Consider the following 25,418-nt stretch of genomic DNA (forward strand, 5'->3'; position numbering starts at 1 on the left):
CGGGAGGGAGAGTTGTAGAGCACTTTGAAACGGGAGGGAGAGTTGTACAGCACGTTGAAACGGGAGGGAGAGTTGTACAGCACGTTGAAACGGGAGGGAGAGTTGTAGAGCACATTGAAACGGGAGGGAGAGTTGTACAGCACTTTGAAACGAGAGGGAGAGTTGTAGAGCACATTGAAACGGGAGGGAGAGTTGTAGAGCACATTGAAACGGGAGGGAGAGTTGTAGAGCACTTTGAAACGGGAGGGAGAGTTGTACAGCACGTTGAAACGGGAGGGAGAGTTGTACAGCACATTGAAACTCTACCCTCATCACTCTCATATTGTGACTCACATTTTCCCTCTCTGAACCATATCACATTTGAATAGGTTGATCAAATGCATGCAATAGGTTTATTTATTTTTAAACAGTCAATTCCAAAGCTTTGATCGTATCTCAACTCCTACTCATCATCCATGGCTGCCCGACTTTGACATGTCTGAACTGAAACCCTGGTGGAAGAGCTTTTCCTTCATCATGTCTGGTCAGGTCACCGCTCACCAGTGTGTTTGCTGATAGGACTCTTTATGTATCAGAGAGGCTGCGTTGTGCCTGGACTCTTATTAATGCAGGTTTCTCAGCGCTGACAGACAGAATTATTTGTTTTGCTTGTGTGTGATGTCACTGTTGGCTGGGGCCTTCCTGCAGATGTAGTCAGGGGAAAGCTGATGGGACATGTGTGTGTCTGTGTGTTCCCCGATCGCTGCTGTCAGTAATAGCCCTTTTCCCAGCCGGCCCCCTTATCTTCAGGTTGGACATGCCATGGGAAACTTCCACACTGATCCCTGAGCCTGTCTTCAGGTTGGACATGCCAGGGGAAGCTTCCACACTGATCCCTGAGCCTGTCTTCAGGTTGGACATGCCAGGGGAAGCTTCCACACTGATCCCTGAGCCTGTCTTCAGGTTGGATATGCCAGGGGAAGCTTCCACACTGATCCCTGAGCCTGTCTTCAGGTTGGATATGCCAGGGGAAGCTTCCACACTGATCCCTGAGCCTGTCTTCAGGTTGGATATGCCAGGGGAAGCTTCCACACTGATCCCGTCTTCAGGAATGGGAAACAGAAAGGCAATTTTTCTCACACTGTCTATCAGCTTCCTACATTATATCTCCCATCAGTCAGTTAGTGATCTGTTAACCCATTGTCATAGCATCAGTTTTGGCAGGTCATGTGTACTATCTCCTCCTGTCTCTACACACAAGTGATACTCTGTAATGGACCAATCTTATCGGACTTGTACAAACATGATCCAGACTAGTTCAGATATCTGAGAAGTAAACAGATAATTCCTCACTGGTAGCTGTGCAAGTTGCACACTATGAAATATAGGTTGTTGTTTTTTATCAAGCTGGAACCCCAACTTTGGTGACAACAAAAGACAGGTAATGTGTTACAATTCAAGTGGTATGACTTTTTTATTCAATTCAATTGTTGCAATTGAAACCAAATCATTTGTTGAATGGTAAATATAGACTACCCGTATGTTAAATGTGTAAACTAATAAATGGACAAATGAATAACCTCCGTTCATCTCTCTCTCTCTGTCATTCTTCTAGGGCCTCCAGGAAAACGGGGAAGGATGGGAAGACGAGGCGACCCTGGTAGCTATTCTCTCTTAGTTCCCATGATCCCTCAGTGTTTTCACCTCTTATCGTCCTCAGCAGTGTGTTTAATGGGGATGTTTATGTGAGCCAAAGGGTAGAGTGTATCAAAGTGACCAACAGATCTGAGTGAACTGTACAGTACCTCCCTACAGTCCCTGGTTGCCGCCAGCCGGGGGAGGTTTGACAGCGTGCGGCTGCTGCAGGCTCCTTAATGACCTTTCACCCTGCCAGTATCGCCTGCCTGGTGGCCTCACTTTTCTCTCTTTCCTCTGAAGGAATCGATCCGTTCTCAGGAATAGTTATACACAGACCTCTGTATACTCAAAATCCTTTCAGCCATGCCTATGGACGGCGGACTGCAAAGGGCCGTTGTGGAAGTACACCGTTAAACAGCGGGATATCTACTGCTATAATTGGGTCATTTCTCATCCCATCCTTTCTCAGAAGTGTGCAGTTCAATTTGCTTGGAATGTTCTTTGACATTTGTCATATGAGGAATTGTGGCAATTCTGACCTGTTTTTTTTTCTTCTTCTGTGGATATAAAACATGGTGGCCCCATGCAAGCCTTATCACAGCATCCTTAGCCAGAATCCACATTCATGATATGATCATCGAAACACCTTATTTGAAAATGCCAGAAGAAAAAATCCCCAAATAATCAAGAACACCTTGCCAGTGTTACAAAATTCCCTTGATGACATAGCAAGGTTTTAGTGCAGAGGTCTGAACGTTCCTCCTAGGAGTATACTCATCCCCTATTATAAAGATGAATGTGCCCTTGAGAGAAGAGACTAGACTACACTACATCAGATACATACAGTGATCCATAATCTGGACAGTAAGATGAACTCCCCTTGTGTAGACCAGAGACAGATCTCATCCATGATGCATAGTGGTGGGTGGCGTCGGAGATAAATCACAATCTCATCTCATCACTTCATTCTCACATCATGGCTGGCCCCATGGGTCTGCCTATATCTACAATCTGTGGCTTCTACCTGTCAGTTCGGCCCTCGATAGTGCAGAACACATATGCAGCTAAGCTAGGGGGATGGAGAGAATTGTTTTTTCTGTTCAGGGGATTGAGTAGGGTTACTCCACTGTCTCCAACCCCCCAGCCCAGCGACATATATCTCCATGAAAAGCAGACTTCTGGCTTGTCTGCTGAGCTGACTCCTCTCCTGACTCACAAAGGTTCCTACTGGCCAAGAATGGTTCCTCCTGACCCAGCAAGGTTCCTCCTGACCCAGCATGTTCCTCCTGGCCCAGCAAGGTTCCTCCTGGCCCAGCAAGGAACCTCCTGGCCCAGCATGGTTCCTCCTGGCCCAGCATGGATCCTCCTGGCCCAGCATGGATTCTCCTGGCCCAGCATGGAATCCTCCTGGCCCACCATGGTTCCTCCTGGCTCATCATGGTTCCTCCTGGCCCACCATGGATCCTCTGGGCCCACCATGGTTCCTCCTGGCACACCATGGTTCTTCCTGGCACACCATGGTTCCTCCTGGCCCTGTCCCGGGATCCTCATCCTCTGCTCTGGATCCCTTTCTCTCTGGATCCCTTTGCCTCTCACCATGACAGGGAGTGGACTGGCATCTTAACTCTCCCTTATGGAAAAAAAACAATTGAATTTTGCATGTGAACACATGTGAAGTGTTCCAAAATAACATGTTTTCATGTGATCACATGTGATCTTATGTGAAGTTAATGTGATAACATGTCAAGATGTAAAGCAACATGTGATAACATGAAACTACACATTCCAAAAACACGTTTTCACATGAAATCATGTGTTTTTCCGCATGAAATCATGTGATTTTACTGTAAGGGCTGTGATAGAAGACCCTGAGACATCTATGTCCTCAGTCACTCCTTAGATTGACTATTTGATTACATGCTGGAGTGATGATGTGCAGGACTCTCCCTGAGCTGCCTGTATCTCAGTGTCACATCCCATTAGTGATACTAAATGTCTTAAGAGCATCATTACTAGTCTGTGGTGACCTAAATGCCAGAACTGGACAAGAACCTGACACTCTCAGCACACAGGGGGGAAACACCTACCTGGAGGTGACAGCATTCCTTCCCAAATATGCCCCCCTAGACACAACTATGACAAAACAACCAACAAAAGCGTCTCACAACTCCTGCAGCTCTGTCGCACACTGGGTATGTACATAGTCAATGGTTGGCTTCGAGGTGACTCCTATGGTAGATACACCTAAAGCTCATCCCTTGGCAGTAGTACTGTGGATTACTTTATCACTGACCTCAACCCAGATTCTCTCAGAGCGTTCACAGTCAGCCCACTGACACCCCTATCAGATCACAGCAAAATCAGTCTACTTGAACAAAACAATACTCAATCATGAGGCATCAAAGCCAAAGGAACTGCACAATATTAAGAAATGCTATAGCTGGAAGGAAAGTAGTGTAGAAACCTACCAAAAAACAATTAAGCAACAACAAATCCCTTTTAGACAACTTCCTGGACAAAACATTTAACTGAAATAGTGAAGGTGTAAACTTCACAGTAGAAAGCCTAAACAGTATATTTCACCTTTCAGCTTCCCTATCAAATAGAAAAATGTCAAGCAGACAAACTAAGAAAATGAAAAACAATAACAAATGGTTTGATGAAGAATGCAAAAACCTGAGAAAGAAATTGAGAAACCTATCCAACCAAAAACATAGAGACCCAGAAAACCTGAGCCTACGCCTTCACTATGGTGAATCACTAAAACAATACAGAAATACACTACGGAAAAAGAAGGAACAGCACGTCAGAAATCAGCTAAATTTAATTGAAGAATCCTCTCCTCTACTCTAACCACTTCTGGGAAAATTGGAACACACTAAAGAACCAACCACACAAAGAGTTACCTATCCAAAATCACAGTATCGAATCGCAATACATATAGAATCACGAGAATCGCAATGCATATCGTATCGGCACCAAGGTGTCACGCCCTGGCTCTGGGACTCTGTTATGTTGAGCCAGGGTGTGTTGTTTCTATGTGTTTTGTGTTCTAGGTTGATTATCTAGCTCATGTGTTTCTGTGTTGGCCGGGGTGGTTCTCAATCAGAGGCAACGAGTATCAGCTGTTGCTTGTTGTCTCTGATTGGGAACCATACTTAGGCAGCCTGTTTTCCACAGTGTTTTGTGGGATATTGTTCCGTGTATGGTTTTGTATTGTAACCAATGACTTCACGTTATCGTTTTGTTGTTTTGTTTCGTGTGGTGAATCAAAATAAAGTATGTTCACTCATCACGCTGCGCATTGGTCCACTTCTATCGACGATCATGACACAAGGTATGATCATATCATATCGTGAGGTCCCTGGCAATTCCTGGCAGCCCTAGTTGACCCCCATCTCTGGTCATCATATAGCTGTAACAGCAGCCTCTCTCTTGTGGGCATGACTCCTGGCAGGCTGGCATTCAGACGGGTGAAAACAGAGAGAGGGATTGGTATTGCCCAGCCAGTCTCTGTGATTAATCAGTAGGGAAACAATGATATTACACAGGCCTGGATATCCTCATTGTGGTGTGTTTGTGTGTGTGTGTGTGTGTGTGTTTCGTGTAATGCAGGACAGATACACACACACACACACACACACACACACACACACACACACACACACACACACACACACACACACACAAGGAGAACAAAGGCAGGAGGGTGGAGCCTTCTGTAATCAAACTCATGTCTCTTGATTGCAATGACAACCGAACAAACAGAGCATCATGGGAACTGGGGTTTTGTTATGACAACGACTGATAAAGAGTATATGTACAGCACCTTTTGTTGTGACACAGGACACAACATGTTAGGGGTATTTTAGTAATCAACCTCCCACTGAGTTATATTCCAACTCCAACGTAGAACATGAAAGTTACCAGTGTGAAACTGATCACACGCCATCACTAACTGTATTTTTCTGTCCTTGTTTGTTTTCTGTTTCAGGATCTCCAGTAAGTACCGTTTCACCATGGTTAATAGGGATTTAGTAGATGTTTCAGGATCTCCAGTAAGTACTGTTTCACCATGGTTAATGGGGTTTTAGTAGATGTTTCAGGATCTCCAGTAAGTATAATTTCACCTTGATTAATGGGGTTTTAGTAGATGTTTCAGGTTCTCCAGTAAGTACCGTTTCACCATGGTTAACAGGGTTTTAGTAGATGTTTCAGGATCTCCAGTAAGTACCGTTTCACCATGGTTAATGGGGTTTTAGTAGATGTTTCAGGATCTCCAGTAAGTATAATTTCACCTTGATTAATGGGGTTTTAGTAGATGTTTCAGGTTCTCCAGTAAGTACCGTTTCACCATGGTTAACAGGGTTTTAGTAGATGTTTCAGGATCTCCAGTAAGTACCGTTTCACCATGGTTAATGGGATTTTAGTAGATGTTTCAGGATCTCCAGTAAGTACCGTTTCACCATGGTTAATGGGGTTTTAGTAGATGTTTCAGGATCTCCAGTAAGTACCGTTTCACCATGGTTAATGGGGTTTTAGTAGATGTTTCAGGTTCTCCAGTAAGTACCGTTTCACCATGGTTAATGGGGTTTTAGTAGATGTTTCAGGATCTCCAGTAATTACCGTTTCACCATGGTTAATGGGGTTTTAGTAGATGTTTCAGGTTCTCCAGTAAGTACCGTTTCACCATGGTTAATGGGGTTTTAGTAGATGTTTCAGGTTCTCCAGTAAGTACCGTTTCACCATGGTTAATAGGGTTTTAGTAGATTTATGAGGATATGTTTGGTCTGCATTAACCTGGTGGGCTACGCTTTAGATAAGGTAAGTGAATGGACACTGCACATGGGAGGCAACAGCAGGTAAATTATCATTTTCTGCTCAGCTCAAGTGCATTTGCTGTAGTATTTGACCTCAAGGTGTCAAGGGCAATGCTTTTTGAGAATTGCAGCATTAAAATGAAAAGTCTGCCATAATGGGTTTGTTTAAAAGCATCCTGATTTTAATCCTAATCCTGGCCTTTAGTTCTATTCTCTTCTCTGTGTTCTGTGTAATCCTAACAGGGCACGCCTGGACGGGATGGTTACCCGGTAAATGTCACTCTTAATCTCTTTTCTGAGCTAGTGGCTCAATTGTAGTAATACTCTAGATCTAGAATAATGTCTTCCATAACCTAGTCCTGGACTATAGTGATCTTCCCTCATGGCTCCAGTTGAGTGGTTCCGCTATTGTGTGTAATGTCACCTGCACCTCTCCTGGTTTCCAAAAAGCATTTTAAGGCTAGGTTCATCTTAGAACCATAAGAAACTGGGCCCAGGAGCATGACAGCACCACCTACTGGATACATCAGGCACAGCTATCTTTTTGTGTACAGAAATAATTCAAACAGGTCTACTCACTGCATCTCTACAAGTTTCTCCTCAAGCAAATAATGAATTTATGATGCTGCAACTTATCCATCTCTCAGGAACTTAAAAGGTGTTTTGTGGTCTCGAGCTGTCCCACATTTGGTTGTGTGTGTTGAGGTTTTAATAACATCAAATGGTTAATTCTACTCAGACAAAGGTTTGAGGCAGTTGTTCTGGCAGTAGGTCCAGATGCATTGGGTTGCATGCATTGGCATCCCACATGCTTAGTTAAGATCAACAGGGAAATGCGCTAGCCTGTGAAATTGCTCCAATAACCACAAAACCACATGTGGGTCCCGTTGGACTCACTGGTCCCCCCCCCCCCCACCACACACACACAGTATTCACAGAACAGTTGATGTATGTCTCTTTTTGTTTTGAATCCTGGCTTCATTCATCTGTCTTTTTCACTTCAATGGCTTTGGAATATTATGATAGTTCCTCGGACAGAGTTCAAGAGCATGTCAGCACCTGTGCAGCACTGGACAGCGACCTACATGATGGCTTTGCCATACAGTGAACATGTGGACTCTAGACTGACTGGATTTTTACCTATGTTTGTCAATGGCCTGCTAGATCATTGGCCAGCAGTGTGCCCGATTGATATGTTATTTTTGCTACCAAAACGTTAATGTACTGTACACAACTGTGTTTATCTTAGACATAATATGTATCCTCTATCCATGTTTCTGTACTCTAGGGCCCACTTGGGATGGATGGGAAGCCTGTAAGTAGCCTTCTTCATCCTGTTAATGTTGTGATATGATGTTAATATTCAGCTCACAGTGTACTTTATAGAGTACAACTATAATTATGTGTGTATTTAATTACCATAAACATTGTATGTGTTCTACTCTTGCCATGAACGACTTGTGATGTGATAATTTTGTGACTTAAACATTGTCTTCCATATTCAGGGTGCTCCTGGTCCTATGGGAAGCCAGGTATGTATGATGATCATTTTAAATATAACAAATATATAAATATTATCTGTTAAACTCCCCGGTTTGGATGATCAAACACCAGATGTGGACATGTGATGTAGAAGAGCTGACCGTCTGCCAAAACACTCCTCTGTTTTCCACGTCTCAGCTCATTATTCTGGCTCAATTGGTAGAGCATGGTGCTTGTAACGCCAGGATTAAGGGTCGCTTTGGATAAAATCGTCTGCTAAATGGCATACATAATTATTATATATTCCAAAGCTGTGTTACTAGTCTGGAAAGGTCCATCCATTCATCCATGTGCTATATGAGCCCCTGAAGCCAGCCCTGAAGCCAGCCCTGAAGCCAGCCCTGAAGCCAGCCCTGAAGCCAGCCCTGTGTTTATATCCAAGGGGATAAATGGGGTGTGTCTTGACTGAAGTGAGCCTCTTTAAAAAGCCATTGCGTATTGGTCAACTGTTAAGACAGTTTGGAAAGTGAAATAGAGGCTATTTATAATTTACCCAGAGTTTTTTAAAAGTACCCTTTCTTAGAAGATGATCTGATTCATTACATTGTTCCGAAAGGCCTTGGCTTTTCAACACTATCCCTGCACCTCGTTAAAAATGTGCAATTACTTTTGATGGACACAGAACACAGAAACACACCATAATATTATATGGCATTCATCCCCACATGTAATTACTCAACGATCTGTACTATATCCAGAGGAAATGGTTGCAAGACCTGTGTAAAGATGTTGCCTTGTGTGTGGAGAGAGTATGGGCTTTGAGGCTCCTGTTATTCTACAGTATAAGGACATGCAGCAGCCCAACGTTACATCACTCTGACGTCTATAAACTCCATCTGCGTGAGGATTATAAACCCGCCTGAGTCCATTCATTCACAAAGATCATATCAGCAGATGTCCTTCATCGCAATCTAAACACACTCTAAGAAGACCTCATCACGGAATGAATTGTAGAGCGTATTGCGGAATGAATTGTAGAGCGTAGGCCTAAACCCATATGTCCTCCAGCCGTTGAAGGAGACACAGAGAGTTAATTAGTGAACAAAAGCTGTGTTCCTCAAACCCACACAACCCTGATCCCTGCCAGAGGTATAAGGCATGGCTTTCTTTTGGGTCTTTGCATGGAAAGTGAAAAGTCAAAAATCGCTGTGAATATCTTGTAAGGAATGAGGTGTCAGAGATTGTTATAGTCCGTTATTTCATTTTCCATGATCACGTTTTGTTTTTCTCCTTTATTGTCAGGGACTGCCTGGGCCAAAAGGAGAGCAGGTATGACTAAAGACTCCTTTTCTATAGTACAATTCATACAGTTATGATACAATTTTAAACATGAAATGGAAAGAAGTTCTGGAAGCATGATTGTAACTTGCTTTGTACCTTTTGATTCCTGTCGTATAGCTTGATCATCCATACTGTTCCTATCTGATAGTTATCTGATCAGTTCCTATTTGATGTAACATTTTCTACTTGTCCTGTTTTTTCTAGGGAGAACAAGGAGATATGGGGCCAAGGGTGAGAGAGTTAAATATGTCATAATATCATTCAAATACCACCAGAACTCATTTTACCGGCTCCACTCTCTCAGGTCAAATACAATGCTAATACGCACACGATGCATACCCTCATCCTTTGTTTTAGCCCGTTGTTTTTATTCTGTCCACCACAGGGAGAGATATGGGCCATATCAAATCAGGAATCCTGAAGAAAATCATGTTTGATTTGCTGTATACAGTACAAGTCAAAAGTTTGGAAGCACCTACTCATTCAAGGGTTTTTCTCTCTTGGAATTCTCTGAACCAGGTTCACCTGGAATGCTTTTCCAACAGTCTTGAAGGAGTTCCCACATATGCTGAGCACTTATTGGCTGCTTTTCCTTCACTCTACCGTCCGACTCATCCCAAACCATCTCAATTGTGTTGAGGTCGGGGGATTGTGGAGGCCAGGTCATCTGATGCAGCACTCCATCACTCTCCTTCTTGGTAAAAAAAGCCCTTACACAGCCTGGAGATGTGTTGGGTCATTGTCCTGTTAAAAAAGAAATGATAGTCCTACTAAGCCCAAACCAGATGGGATGGCGTATCGCTGCAGAATGCTGTGGTAGCCGTGCTGGTTAAGTGTGCCTTGAATTCTGAATAAATTACAGACAGTGTCACCAGCAAAGCACCCCCACACAATAACACCTCCTCCTCCATGCTTTACGGTGGGAACTACACATGCAGAAATCATCCGTTCACCCACACCGCGTCTCATAAAGACACGGCGGTTGGAACAGAAAATCTCAAATTTGGACTCCAGACCAAAGGACTAATTTCCACCGGTCTAATGTCCATTGCTTGTGTTTCTTGGCCCAAGCAGGTCTCTTCTTATTATTGGTGTCCTTTAGTAGTGCTTTCTTTGCAGCAATTCGACCTTGAAGGACTGATTCACACAATCCCCTCTGAACAGTTGATTTTGAGATGTGTGTTAATTTCTGAGTCTGGTAACTCTAATGAACTTATCCTTTGCAGCAGAGGTAACTCTGGGTCTTCCATTCCTGTGGCAGTCCTCATGAGAGCCAGTTTCATCATAGCGCTTGATGGTTTTTGCAACTGCACTTGAAGAAACATTCAAAGTTCTTGAAATGTTCCGTATTGACTGACGTTCATGTCTTAAAGTAATGAAGGACTGTTGTTTCTCTTTGCTTATTTGAGCTGTTCTTGCCATAATATGGACTTGGTCTTTTACCAAATAGGGCTATCTTCTTTATACCCCCCCTTCCTTGTCACAACAAAACTGATTGGCTAAAAAGCATTAAGACATAAATAAATTCCACAAATTAACTTTTAAGAACACACACCTGTTAATTGAAATGCATTCCAGGTGACTACCTCATGAAGCTGGTTGAGAGAATGCCAAGAGTGTGCAAAGCTGTCATCAAGGCAAAGGGTGGCTACATGTATATATATACATACCATCTGAACCTATCGTAGCCCCATCAGTCAAGCCTACTGATTCCCCTGTAACCCACAACCCAACACACTTCTATTAGAAACAGGTGCCCTGGTCTGGCCTATTAAATTACTATTGCCCTGTTATTGTATTTAAGCCCTAACTAAATGGCATTCTGCTGTTCACTGTTCACATACACTACCAGTCAAATGTTTGGACACACATACTCATTCAAGAGTTTTTCTTTATTTTTACTATGTTTACATTGTAGAATAATAGTGAAGACATCAAAACTATGAAATAACACATATGGAATCATGTAGTAACCAAAAAAGTGTTAAACAAATCAAATTATATTTTATATTTGAGATTCTTCAAATAGCCACCCTTTGCATTGATGACAGCTTTGCACACTCTTGGCATTCTCTCAACCAGCTTCATGAGGTAGTCACCTGGAATGCATTTGAATTTACAGGTGTGCCTTCTTAAAAGTTAATTTGTGGAATTTATTTCCTTCTTAATGTGTTTGAGCCAATCAGCTGTGTTGTGACAAGGTAGGGGGATATACAGAAGATAGCCCTATTTGGTAAAAGACCAAGTCCATATTATGGCCAGAACAACTCAAATAATCAAAGAGAAATGACAGTCCATCATTACTTTAAGACATAAAGGTCAGTCAATACGGAAAGTTTCAAGAACTTTGAAAGTTTCTTCAAGTGCCGTCAAGTGCTATGATGAAACTGGCTCTCATGAGGACCGCCACAGGAATGGAAGACCCAGAGTTACTTCTGCTGCATAGGATAAGTTCATTAGCGTTACCAGCCTCAGAAATTGCAGGCCAAATAAATGCTTCACAGAGTTGAAGTCACAGACACATCTCAACATCAACTGTTCAGAGGGGACTGTGTGAAACAGGCCTTCATGGTCGAATTGCTGCAAAGAAACCACTACTAAAGGACACCAATAATAAGAAGAGACCTGCTTGGGCCAAGAAACACGAGCAATGGACATTATACCATTGGAAATGTGTCCTTTGGTCTGGAGTCCAAATTGGAGATTTTGGGTTCCAACCGCCGTGTCTTTGTGAGACGCGGTGTGGGTGAACGGATGATCTCCGCATGTGTAGTTCCCACCGTAAAGCATGGAGGAGGAGGTGTTATGGGGTGGGGGTGCTTTGCTGGTGACACTGTCTGTGATTTATTTAGAATTCAAGGCACACTTAACCAGCATGGCTACCACAGCATTCTGCAGCGATACACCGTCCCATCTGGTTTGGACTTAGTGGGACTATCATTTGTTTTTTAACAGGACAATGACCCAACACATCTCCAGGCTGCGTAAGGGATTTTTTACCAAGAAGGAGAGTTATGGAGTGCTGCATCAGATGACCTGGCCGCCACAATCCCCCGACCTCAACCAAATTGACATGGTCTCGGATGAGTCGGAGGGCAGAGTGAAGGAAAAGCAGCCAACAAGTGCTCAGCATATGTGGGACCTCCTTCAAGACTGTTGGAAAAGCATTCTAGGTTAAGCTGGTTGAGAGAATGCCCAGAGTGTTCAAAGCTGTCATCAAGGCAAAGGGTGGCTAATTGAAGAATCTCAAATATAACATATATTTTGATTTGTTTAACACTTTTTTGGTTACTACATGATTCCATATGTGTTATTTCATGGTTTTGATGTCTTCACTATTATTCTACAATGTAGAAAATATTACAAATAAAGAAAAACCCTTGAATGAGTAGGTGTGTCCAAACTTTTGACTGGTACTGTAAGTCTACATCTTTAAAGAAAGACCCGGTTACCAGCTGTCCATGATAAGACCAAAAAAACATATTATTTTTCTGCCACTGCAAGAATGTGCTTTGGATTCATGTAGTCAACAAAACAATGTGTACTGTGAGAAACAAAAAAAGTGCTGCTTCTCATCTCTCTGCTCAGTATGTTGTCTTTTATGTATCTCGGAAACCTGGCAACGTGTTTTGATTGAACCAGTGCCTGAGTATATTACACAGAGTATATACACACTTATTTTAGCATCAAGACTTACTGTAGCATCTGTCTTAGACTGTCTTTTTATTTCCTTGCCTGAGTTATCATTGCAATATCCCGTGAGCTGAACTCTCTGACTGAGGAGAAGTAAGGATGTAAATGTGTAAATGTCCCAGTTAACTGCAGCTTGGCAGGAGTCCATGTCCCAGTTAACTGCAGCTTGGCAGGAGTCCATGTCCCAGTTAACTGCAGCTTGGCAGGAGTCCATGTCCCAGTTAACTGCAGCTTGGCAGGAGTCCATGTCCCAGTTAACTGCAGCTTGGCAGGAGTCCATGTCCCAGTTAACTGCAGCTTGGCAGGAGTCCATGTCCCAGTTAACTGCAGCTTGGCAGGAGTCCATGTCCCAGTTAACTGCAGCTTGGCAGGAGTCCATGTCCCAGTTAACTGCAGCTTGGCAGGAGTCCATGTCCCAGTTAACTGCAGCTTGGCAGGAGTCCATGTCCCAGTTAACTGCAGCTTGGCAGGAGTCCATGTCCCAGTTAACTGCAGCTTGGCAGGAGTCCATGTCCCAGTTAACTGCAGCTTGGCAGGAGTCCATGTCCCAGTTAACTGCAGCTTGGCAGGAGTCCATGTCCCAGTTAACTGCAGCTTGGCAGGAGTCCATGTCCCAGTTAACTGCAGCTTGGCAGGAGTCCATGTCCCAGTTAACTGCAGCTTGGCAGGAGTCCATGTCCCAGTTAACTGCAGCTTGGCAGGAGTCCATGTCCCAGTTAACTGCAGCTTGGCAGGAGTCCATGTCCCAGTTAACTGCAGCTTGGCAGGAGTCCATGTCCCAGTTAACTGCAGCTTGGCAGGAGTCCATGTCCCAGTTAACTGCAGCTTGGCAGGAGTCCATGTCCCAGTTAACTGCAGCTTGGCAGGAGTCCATGTCCCAGTTAACTGCAGCTTGGCAGGAGTCCATGTCCCAGTTAACTGCAGCTTGGCAGGAGTCCATGTCCCAGTTAACTGCAGCTTGGCAGGAGTCCATGTCCCAGTTAACTGCAGCTTGGCAGGAGTCCATGTCACTGGAAGTGTTTGGGCGTGTGTTGTGTTGCCTCTCCTGACCCAGGAAGTGAATTAAAGCTCTTGGAGCAGTGTAGACATCTGGCAGAGCCCAGCGCAGAGCCCATCGGGCACTGGTCTCCTTACTGTTGTCCTCTCTGCCGGGGTCAAGGCAAGTAGCACTGCAGCCAGTCATGTTCATGTATCTCTATTAAGATGCAATTTGTTTACCATCAGTTACTCTTTACTATTAACATACTTTACACATTAACTCATTTTTATATTGTGTTGTTGAGGCAGATGCAGTGTTGTGTTCGTGACCACCTAAAGCGAGACCGAGTCAAGACCGAGACCAGAAAGGTCCAATTCAAGAGCATCATTGTAATTGTTTCATATCACCACTATAATCACTAACCCAAACAGGTTTATAAATGGTCACTAACCCAAACAGGTTTATAAATGGTCACTAACCCAAACAAGATTATAAATGGTCACTAACCCAAACAGATTTATAAATTATCTCTAACCCAAACAGGTTTATAAATTATCATTAACCCAAACAGGTTTATAAATGATCACTAACCCAAACAGGTTTATAAGTTATCATTAACCCAAACAGGTTTATAAATGATCACTAACCCAAACAGGTTTATAAATGATAATTAACCCAAACAGGTTTATAAGTTATCATTAACCCAAACAGGTTTATAAATGATCACTAACCCAAATAGGTTTATAAATGATCATTAACCCAAACAGGTTTATGAATGATCTCTAACCCAAACAGGTTTATAAATTATCATTAACCCAAACAGGTTTATAAATGATCACTAACCCAAACAGGTTTATAAGTTATCATTAACTCAAACAGGTTTATAAATGATCACTAACCCAAGCAGGTTTATAAATGATCATTAAACCAAACAGGTTTATGAATGATCTCTAACCCAAACAGGTTTATAAATTATCATTAACCCAAACAGGTTTATAAATGGTCACTAACCCAAACAGGTTTATAAATGATCACTAACCCAAACAGGTTTATAAATGATCATTAACCCAAACAGGTTTATATATTATCACTAACCCAAACAGGTTTATAAATGATCATTAACCCAAACAGGTTTATAAATGATCACTAACCCAAACAGGTTTATAAATGATCATTAACCCAAACAGGTTTATAAATGGTCACTAACCCAAACAGGTTTATAAATGGTCACTAACCCAAACAGGTTTATAAATGGTCACTAACCCAAACAGGTTTATAAATGATCACTAACCCAAACAGGTTTATAAATTATCTCTAACCCAAACAGGTTTATAAATGATCATTAACCCAAACAGGTTTATAAATGATCATTAACCCAAACAGGTTTATAAATTATCATTAACCCAAACAGGTTTATGAATGATCTCTAACCCAAACAGGTTTATAAATTATCATTAACCCAAACAGGTTTATAAATGATCACTAACCCAAACAGGTTTATAAGTTATCATTAACTCAAACAGGTTTATAAATGATCACTAACCCAAGCAGGTTTATAAATGATCATTAAACCAAACAGGTTTATGAATGATCTCTAACCCAAACAGGTTTATAAATTATCATTAACCCAAACAGGTTTATAAATGCTCACTAACACAAACAGGTTTATAAATTATCATTAACCCAAACAGGTTTATAAATGATCATTAACCCAAACAGGGTTTATAAATGTTCATTAACCCAAACAGGTTTATAAATGATCGCTAACCCAAACAGGTTTATAAATGATCATTAACCCAAACAGGCTTATAAATGGTCATTAACCCAAACAGGTTTATAAATTATCACTAACCCAATCAGGTTTATAAATTATCATTAACCCAAACAGGTTTATAAATGGTCACTAACCCAAACAGGTTTATAAATGGTCACTAACCCAAACAGGTTTATAAATGATCATTAAACCAAACAGGTTTATAAATGGTCACTAACCCAAACAGGTTTATAAATTATCACTAACCCAAACAGGTTTATAAATGATAATTAACCCAAACAGGTTTATAAATTATCATTAACCCAAACAGGTTTATAAATGATCATTAACCCAAACAGGCTTATAAATGGTCATTAACCCAAACAGGTTTATAAATTATCATTAACCCAAACAGGTTTATAAATGGTCACTAACCCAAACAGGTTTATAAATGGTCACTAACCCAAACAGGTTTATAAATTATCATTAAACCAAACAGGTTTATAAATGGTCACTAACCCAAACAGGTTTATAAATTATCACTAACCCAAACAGGTTTATAAATGATAATTAACCCAAACAGGTTTATAAATGGTCACTAACCCAAACAGGTTTATAAATGATCATTAAACCAAACAGGTTTATAAATGGTCACTAACCCAAACAGGTTTATAAATTATCACTAACCCAAACAGGTTTATAAATGATAATTAACCCAAACAGGTTTATAAATGATCATTAACCCGGGGATTGGAGGGACGCCATTTGCGACTGACGTGTTTTCCGTTTGCTCCCGTGGTATTTTTAAAGTTTATGTGAATTTTGCAGCAAAACCGTATTTATTTTCATATATTATTTTGGTGATCCCTTCCCGTAAAAACCAAGACTACTTTACTTCCAAATATCAGCATGTCGACGAAACATAAGGCCAAAAGCATGACTTTGAGAAAACCCGGCCTACAAGACACACTCTCATCACCGCCCTCCCCTGAGCCTGACGACCCGGGGACTGATACTCTACCCGGGGCGGCTTAGCCTGGCGGCGCTGAAGTGAACATTCTCGAGGCCATCAAACTACTACGCTCTGAGATAGTTGAAATGAAAACGGAGGTGGTTGCTACGATTGAGGCCCGAATAAAGGAGGTTTCTGATACTTTAAAAGCAGATCTAACCATCCTGCGGAACGAGACGGTGCCGGCAATCGCATCACTCAAAACAACAATGGAGTCGCACACTACAACGATTGCAGCACTGGAGACCTTCGCTACAAATGTCTCCGACTTAACTACATCCCTGGAGGCTGACGTGAAACGCCTAGCTGCGGACTTGAAAAAGGTGAAGGAGAGCTGTGTAAGTTTGGAGGGGATTCTCTCGCCGCAATAACCTGAGACTTGTATCAGTCCCAGAGTCAGCGGAAATGCCTCGCGCCACGGATTTTGTTTCTGGGCTGCTGAAGGATGTTCTAGCCTTGGATGAAAAGCCCCTGATTGATCGTGCCCACCGGTCGCTGCGCCCAAAGCCCCGGGATGGGGAGAGGCCCCGTGACATAATTCTTCGAGTGCACTTTTTCCATGAGAAGATGGAGATTCTCCGACGAGCCCGCAATACCACTCTGAGCTTTCAAGGACAGAGCTTCTCCATCTACCAGGACTACTCCCCCACTGTTTCCAGGCAGCGCGCAGCTTTCCGGACAGGCCAAACGACTACTTCGGGACCATCCAGGTGTGAAGTACGGACTGCGATTCCCGGCCCGTTTATGGCTATCTCATGATGGTAAAGACTACACATTTGAATCTCCGGATGAGGCCTCTCTCACATTCAACGTCACATCAAGAAGTCTTGAACTTGCTCATAGTTCAGCAACTGTTGCTAGCGAACTGTGGATAGTAAGTAACCCACCTGTGGTACAACTATGTTTAGCTACAACATGCTAATTTTGTATAGTTGGGGGTTGGCGTACCCATTCAGGCTTATTTGATGTGATCTAATGTTTTGATCATCTAGTGTGCTTGCCTTACAAGCATTCAGTCATTTTAATTTCATTGTATTGCGGTTTTACTATACTCCTGTGTTTTCTAGGCTGTCTTGCTCACCTATTCAGTTTGTTTACATAGTGTCTCAGTGACTCAAAATATTCTTGGTTATTTGCTTACTGCATCCGTTTGCATTGACCCAGTAAACAGTAAATGCTTCCCGAGGCGACACGTTTTTTTGGGGGTCTTCACTTAAATTTTAAGGCTCAGAGCGTCATTTATGCCCAGCAAGCGTTAAACGTTGCGCACACGTAGTTTTTTGGTCTTGGTTGTAAGCTGTCTCAGCATTCAACTAGACAACTATTATAATAATAATTATTATCATTTTTGATTATCTTACTACGATTTCCTTACTTCAAATTAGGTTTTCGGCTGAGAGCCGTTACACATTCTATTTATTTTCTTTATTTTCTCTCTCAAATGCCTGTTATAAGACTGGGAATATAATTATATACATCTACAAGTGGTGCTTTTGTAATTTCGTCTGCACAAGGGATTCACCTTAATTTCTTTTATTTAAAAAATGATTATCTCTTTTTGCTGTTTGATCCACTAACAAAAACACGACTTTAAAGAGCGGGACTGTGGGTTTAGGTTTAAGACCGCACTCTCACAGACATACTGTGCGAAGAGAACATGCTCTATTTAGGCTTGTACCTCGTTTGGGGAGGTACTGTCTGGGATGGGGGAGGGGGTGGGGGAGGGGTTGAATTGTTCAGTTCTAATGTTGTCATTCTGTCTTTTTTGTTTTTTTTCGGTACTTTTTCTCAACATCTACCACCGTACATTATTACTCTGAGACAAGTTATTCTGGGGTTTCTAGGCGCTCATTGCTTTTCCATTCTATGCTCTAATGACGGGGTTATATAACGGGAATGCCCAGAGGGGCCGAAACAATGCGATCAAATACATTTCGTGGAACACCAAAGGGGTTAATAACCCAGTGAAACGTAAGAGGGTGTTGACACACTTAAAGGGTTTGAATGCAAATGTTGCATTTCTACAAGAGACTCACTTGAGGACTGGTGAGCACTTTAGGATGCGTAGGGACTGGGTTGGTCAAGTGTTCCACTCTAACTTTCATAGTAAATCAAGAGGGGCTGCCATTTTGGTTGATAAAGTCACTCCCTTTGTAGCTTCTGAGGTTATCGCTGATCCTAAGGGACGATACGTCATAGTAACCGGTAAACTGTTTTCTACCCCTCTTGTTTTGGCTAGTGTTTATGCTCCCAATTGGGATGACACAAGTTTCATTTCTTCCTTTTTGTCTGCTATACCCAATTTAGATTCTCATTTATTGATTTTAGGGGGGGATTTCAACTGCAAAATGTCCCCAGTTCTTGACAAGTCCTCACGAACAACTACAGGCCCATCTAAATGTGCCCTACTTATTCAAGCCTTTCTTCAGAAATATGCCATGTTTGAGGCCTGGCGTTTCCTACATCCTACAGATAGACAGTATTCCTTTTATTCTCATGTTCATCAAACATACTCCCGAATTGATTACTTCTTTTTGGACAAAAAACTTTTGCCTAACCTTCGGCAGTGTACTTACAAGAGTATTGTCATTTCGGACCATTCACCATTAGTGCTTGAACTAGAGTTTCCCCAGCGACCTCCTATGTGTTATCAATGGCGTCTTAACCCCATTTTACTCTCAGATAAGGAGTTTGTCAATTTCATTTCTTCTGAAATCACCTTATTCCTAGAAACTAATTCAACACCAGGTATGTCCTGCTCTACCATATGGGAGTCTCTCAAAGCATACCTACGTGGCCAAATGATTTCTTATACAGCCAACCAAAACAGAGTTCGCTCTCAGCGACTTCGGGACCTGAGCGAATCCATAGCCACATTGGATGAGAAGTATGCCACGGTTCCTTCCTCTGATCTGCATAAAGAGCGCCAACTACTCCAATCTGAATTTGATGAGCTTTCTACCAGGCAAGCTGAACAGCTACTCTTGCGAGCTCGGTACAGAGTGTATGAACAAGGCGACAAGGCCAGTAAACTCCTTGCACATCAGATCCGTAAATCTGAGGCCTCACGTTTAATCCCACAAATAAGGACCCCGTCTGGTGCCACCACAGTTATACATAAAGAGATCAATGATCAATTCAAACAATTTTATTCTGCGCTATACACCTCTGAATCCCCTCAAGACCCTTTGCTGATTGATTCCTTCTTTAATGGCCTGAATATGCCTTCAATTGATACAGACACCCATGACTATCTAGAAGAAGAATTTACACCTGAGGGGATTGCAACAGCAGTGTCCGCAATGAAAAGAGGTAAATCACCGGGTCCGGATGGTTTTCCAACCCGAATTTTACAGGACGTTTTCTGGTCTGCTTTGCCCATTCTTGTCTCGACTATTTGCAGAGTGCCTTAATACCTCAAAGCTACCGCCTAGTCTTTATCAAGCTTCAATTTCATTACTATTAAAGAAAAAACAAAGACCCTCTGGAATGTGGATCCTTTCGCCCAATCTCGCTTTTAAACTGTGATTACAAAATCCTAGCCAAGCTTTTAGCCATCCGTATGGAAGGCTCGCTGCATCAAGTAATACACTCTGACCAGACTGGCTTTGTGAGAAATAGGCATTTGTTTTTCAATATTAGGCGCCTTATGAATATACTGTACTCCCCTGCGTCGGAGGACCCAGAGGTGGTGGTCTCACTTGATGCAGAAAAAGCGTTTGACCGCGTTGAGTGGGATTACCTAACAGCCACCCTTTATAGATTTGGCTTTGGCCCCAAATTCATTGCGTGGATAAAGATTCTTTATTTTTTCCCCCATGGCTTCGGTACGGACTAACAACTTGTCCTCTGACTATTTTCCCTTGCACCGCGGATCCAGACAGGGCTGTCCACTCTCCCCCTTGTTGTTTGCTTTGGCAATCGAACCTCTCGCCATTGCATTACGCTCTAATGATGCCATTCAAGGACTAATCCCGGACGGGCTCAGAGCAGAAAGTCTCGCTATATGCGGATGTCCTCCTTTTGTTTATCTCTAACCCTGATACCTCATTGCCACGCGCCTTATCTGTTCTTAAAAGGTTTGGATCAATCTCAGGGTACAAGCTGAATCTAGGCAAGAGTGAGCTTTTTCCTGTAAACAAGGCTGCTTTAAAGTGCTCTTTTACAAGCTCTCAGTTTAGGATTGTCCGGGATCAATTCACCTACTTGGGAGTTAAAGTGACAAGGAAATATTCAAATCTGTTTCAGGAAAACTTGGTTGCTCTAGCAGACAGTTTGAAACAATCTTTTGCTTTTTGGAATGCGCTACCTCTTTCTCTTATCGGAAGGATTAATGTCATTAAAATGAGTGTGTTGCCCAAATTTCTATATTTATTTCAATGTCTACCCATTTTTATTCCAAAATCTTTTTTTATTTCACTGGATCAAACATTCATGCATTTTATTTGGGATGGCAAGGTACCACGGATTGGTAGAAAACATTTACAGAAGCCTAAGTCATTGGGGGTTTAGCTCTACCAAATTTTCAGACATACTATTGGGCTGCAAATTTCAGAGCCCTTCTGTACTGGCTGCAGACTGATCCTACTGGCCCTAGACCAATCTGGGTCCAGATGGAGTCTGAATCGTGTAAACCTGCTGCACTTTCTTCTGTGTTGTGCTCGTCTCTCCCAGTGTCCCTAGGCAAAAGGTGTGTCAACCCAATTGTAAAGCAGTCTCTTAAAATTTGGAATCAGTTCCGCTTAGCCTTTGGCCTCCGAGGCTTTTCTCTATCAGGCCCAATCAATCAGAACATTTTATTTCCTCCATCTTTGAATGATGGGGCTTTTGACATCTGGCACTCACTAGGCCTCTCCTCACTAGCCCAATTATTATTTGATGATACATTTGCCTCTTTTGCTCAGCTACAGGAAAGGTTCAACCTCCCCCAATCCCACTTTTTCCGCTATCTCCAGACTAGGAACTTTGTCAGAGCTAACACACCTGAATTTCCCCATAGGCCTGTGAATACAGCTATAGAGAGCATCCTGGAGCTGAACAAGCTTCCTAGGGGCGCAAGTTCAGATGTATATGCAATCATTCATGACTTACAGAACCCTTCTTTGGTGCCTTTAAAGACTCGATGGGAAAAGGATTTTGGGGAGGAACTTGGGGAAGACACCTGGGAATCTGTGCTGCGCAGGGTGCATTCGTCCTCTTTTAGCACTAGACACAGCCTCATTCAATTCAAGGTGGTTCACCGTATCCACTGGTCTGGGGCCAGACTTGGAAGAATATTCTCTGATTTTGATCCTACCTGTGTCAGATGTAAAATTGAACCGGCCACACTGTTGCATATGTTCTGGGGCTGTCATAAACTGTCAGGTTTCTGGGAATTAATATTTAAATGTTTCTCTGATATATATAACACTGTTATAGATCCCTCTCCCCCTTACAGCCCTTTTTGGAGTACTGCCCATAAGCACCCCCTGTCAAGAATCCAGTCGGACACTGTTGCTTATACAACTCTTTTAGCTAGACGGCTAATACTACAGAACTGGAAGATGGCAGCTCCCCCATCTTATAAATATTGGGTGAGAGACGTGTTGTGCTCTCTGAAACTAGAAAAAATTAAATTCAATTCACGTGGGAACCCCAAACTGTTTAATGAGGCTTGGGCTCCATTCGGTCTTACTTTAAACAGTCCATCCTCTGATAGCATTCCTATTAAAACCAAAATAAGTCTGTATTTGACCCCCCTGTGACTTAGGGGTTGGATGAGCATTTCTCTGTGTTTTTTTTTCTGGGGCGGGGGTGGGGGGCATTAAGGTTGATGTGCTTATTGATTGTGACCTGCGGATGCCTTGTTCATCTCGCCCGGGCAGAGACTAAGGTGTGAGCTTGTTTTTCCCAGTTATTTTTATTTTTTTAATTCTGTTCACGCCTACATAAAATTATCAATATTCATTTTTTATTTTAAAGCATTGTAACTTTTTATTTTTGGTCCAGTGGATGATTGGTCTGTGGCCTTGACTGTCTGTGAGTGGTTGCATTTCTCCACCCCATCCCTTAACTGTTTACAGGAACAATGGTGAGGTGTTTGCTCTGTCCCTATACTATAGATTGCCCTTTAACCTTTTGTAGCCTTCTGCCTGGTGTGTTTAACTTGTCTAAAGTATGGTATCTTTAAAGTTTTTTTTTTTTTTTTTTTTTATATGTATTATTTGTATTTTTGTCTAGTTGAGTATATTATTTATATTGCTTTGTCTTGTCTGTGTGTGTGTAAAACTTAATAAACAGAGTTCTCAAAAAAAAAAAAAAAAAGATCATTAACCCAAACAGGTTTATAAATGATCATTAACCCAAACAGGCTTATAAATGATCACTAACCCAAACAGGTTTATACGTTTTCATTAACTCAAACAGGTTTATAAATGTTCACTAACCCAAACAGGTTTATAAATGATCATTAACCCAAACAGGTTTATGAATGATCTCTATCCCAAACAGGTTTATACATTATCATTAACCCAAACAGGTTTATAAATGCTCACTAACCCAAACAGGTTTATAAATGATCATTAACCCAAACAGGTTTATAAATGATCATTAACCCAAACAGGGTTTATAAATTATCATTAACCCAAACAGGTTTATAAATGATCACTAACCCAAACAGATTTATAAATGATCATTAACCCAAACAGGCTTATAAATGATCACTAACCCAAACAGGTTTATAAATTATCATTAGCCCAAACAGGTTTATAAATGGTCACTAACCCAAACAGGTTTATAAATGGTCACTAACCCAAACAGGTTTATAAATGGTCACTAACCCAAACAGGTTTATAAATGATCACTAACACAAACAGGTTTATAAATGATCATTAACCCAAACAGGTTTATAAATGGTCATTAACCCAAACAGGTTTATAAATGATCACTAACCCAAACAGGTTTATAAATGATCACTAACCCAATCAGGTTTATAAATTATAATTAACCCAAATAGGTTTATAAATGGTCACTAACCCAAACAGGTTTATAAATGGTCACTAACGCAAACAGGTTTATAAATGATCATTAACCCAAACAGGTTTATAAATGGTCACTAACCCAAACAGGTTTATAAATGGTCACTAACCCAAACAGGTTTATAAATGATCATTAACCCAAACAGGTTTATAAATGATCATTAACCCAAACAGGTTTATAAATGATCATTAACCCAAACAGGTGTATGAATGATCTCTAACCCAAACAGGTTTATAAATTATCATTAACCCAAACAGGTTTATAAATGATCACTAACCCAAACAGGTTTATAAGTTATCATTAACTCAAACAGGTTTATAAATGATCATTAACCCAAACAGGTTTATAAATTATCATTAACCCAAACAGGCTTATAAATGGTCATTAACCCAAACAGGTTTATAAATGATCACTAACCCAATCAGGTTTATAAATTATCATTAACCCAAACAGGTTTATAAATGGTCACTAACCCAAACAGGTTTATAAATGGTCACTAACCCAAACAGGTTTATAAATGATCATTAAACCAAACAGGTTTATAAATGGTCACTAACCCAAACAGGTTTATAAATGATCACTAACCCAAACAGGTTTATAAATGATAATTAACCCAAACAGGTTTATAAATGATCATTAACCCAAACAGGTTTATAAATGATCATTAACCCAAACAGGTTTTTAAATGATCATCAACCCAAACAGGCTTATAAATGGTCATTAACCCAAACAGGTTTATGAATGATCTCTAACCCAAACAGGTTTATAAATTATCATTAACCCAAACAGGTTTATAAATGATCATTAACCCAAACAGGTTTATAAATGATCATTAACCCAAACAGGGTTTATAAATTATCATTAACCCAAACAGGTTTATAAATGATCACTAACCCAAACAGATTTATAAATGATCATTAACCCAAACAGGCTTATAAATGATCACTAACCCAAACAGGTTTATAAATTATCATTAGCCCAAACAGGTTTATAAATGGTCACTAACCCAAACAGGTTTATAAATGGTCACTAACCCAAACAGGTTTATAAATGGTCACTAACCCAAACAGGTTTATAAATGATCACTAACACAAACAGGTTTATAAATGATCATTAACCCAAACAGGTTTATAAATGGTCATTAACCCAAACAGGTTTATAAATGATCACTAACCCAAACAGGTTTATAAATGATCACTAACCCAATCAGGTTTATAAATTATAATTAACCCAAATAGGTTTATAAATGGTCACTAACCCAAACAGGTTTATAAATGGTCACTAACGCAAACAGGTTTATAAATGATCATTAACCCAAACAGGTTTATAAATGGTCACTAACCCAAACAGGTTTATAAATGGTCACTAACCCAAACAGGTTTATAAATGATCATTAACCCAAACAGGTTTATAAATGATCATTAACCCAAACAGGTTTATAAATGATCATTAACCCAAACAGGTGTATGAATGATCTCTAACCCAAACAGGTTTATAAATTATCATTAACCCAAACAGGTTTATAAATGATCACTAACCCAAACAGGTTTATAAGTTATCATTAACTCAAACAGGTTTATAAATGATCATTAACCCAAACAGGTTTATAAATTATCATTAACCCAAACAGGCTTATAAATGGTCATTAACCCAAACAGGTTTATAAATTATCACTAACCCAATCAGGTTTATAAATTATCATTA

The 25,418-nt window shown here is 41.2% G+C and overlaps 1 protein-coding gene across 3 annotated transcripts in view; it reads left to right on the plus strand.

Moving 5' to 3' along the window:
• Nucleotides 1-25,418, plus strand: part of LOC121541332 (collagen alpha-1(XXIII) chain-like) — a 122,014-nt gene that overhangs the window by 73,313 nt on the left and 23,283 nt on the right. For all 3 annotated transcript variants that reach the window (XM_045208170.1, XM_045208169.1, XM_045208171.1), the window contains exons 3-9: nucleotides 1,595-1,639; nucleotides 5,612-5,619; nucleotides 6,681-6,707; nucleotides 7,726-7,752; nucleotides 7,943-7,969; nucleotides 9,222-9,248; nucleotides 9,465-9,491. In XM_045208170.1, the coding sequence (XP_045064105.1) occupies nucleotides 1,595-1,639; nucleotides 5,612-5,619; nucleotides 6,681-6,707; nucleotides 7,726-7,752; nucleotides 7,943-7,969; nucleotides 9,222-9,248; nucleotides 9,465-9,491 (188 nt within the window). The remainder of the gene's footprint in view (nucleotides 1-1,594; nucleotides 1,640-5,611; nucleotides 5,620-6,680; nucleotides 6,708-7,725; nucleotides 7,753-7,942; nucleotides 7,970-9,221; nucleotides 9,249-9,464; nucleotides 9,492-25,418) is intronic.

Source organism: Coregonus clupeaformis, chromosome 27 (assembly GCF_020615455.1).
Source record: "Coregonus clupeaformis isolate EN_2021a chromosome 27, ASM2061545v1, whole genome shotgun sequence".
Lineage (NCBI taxonomy): Eukaryota > Metazoa > Chordata > Actinopteri > Salmoniformes > Salmonidae > Coregonus > Coregonus clupeaformis.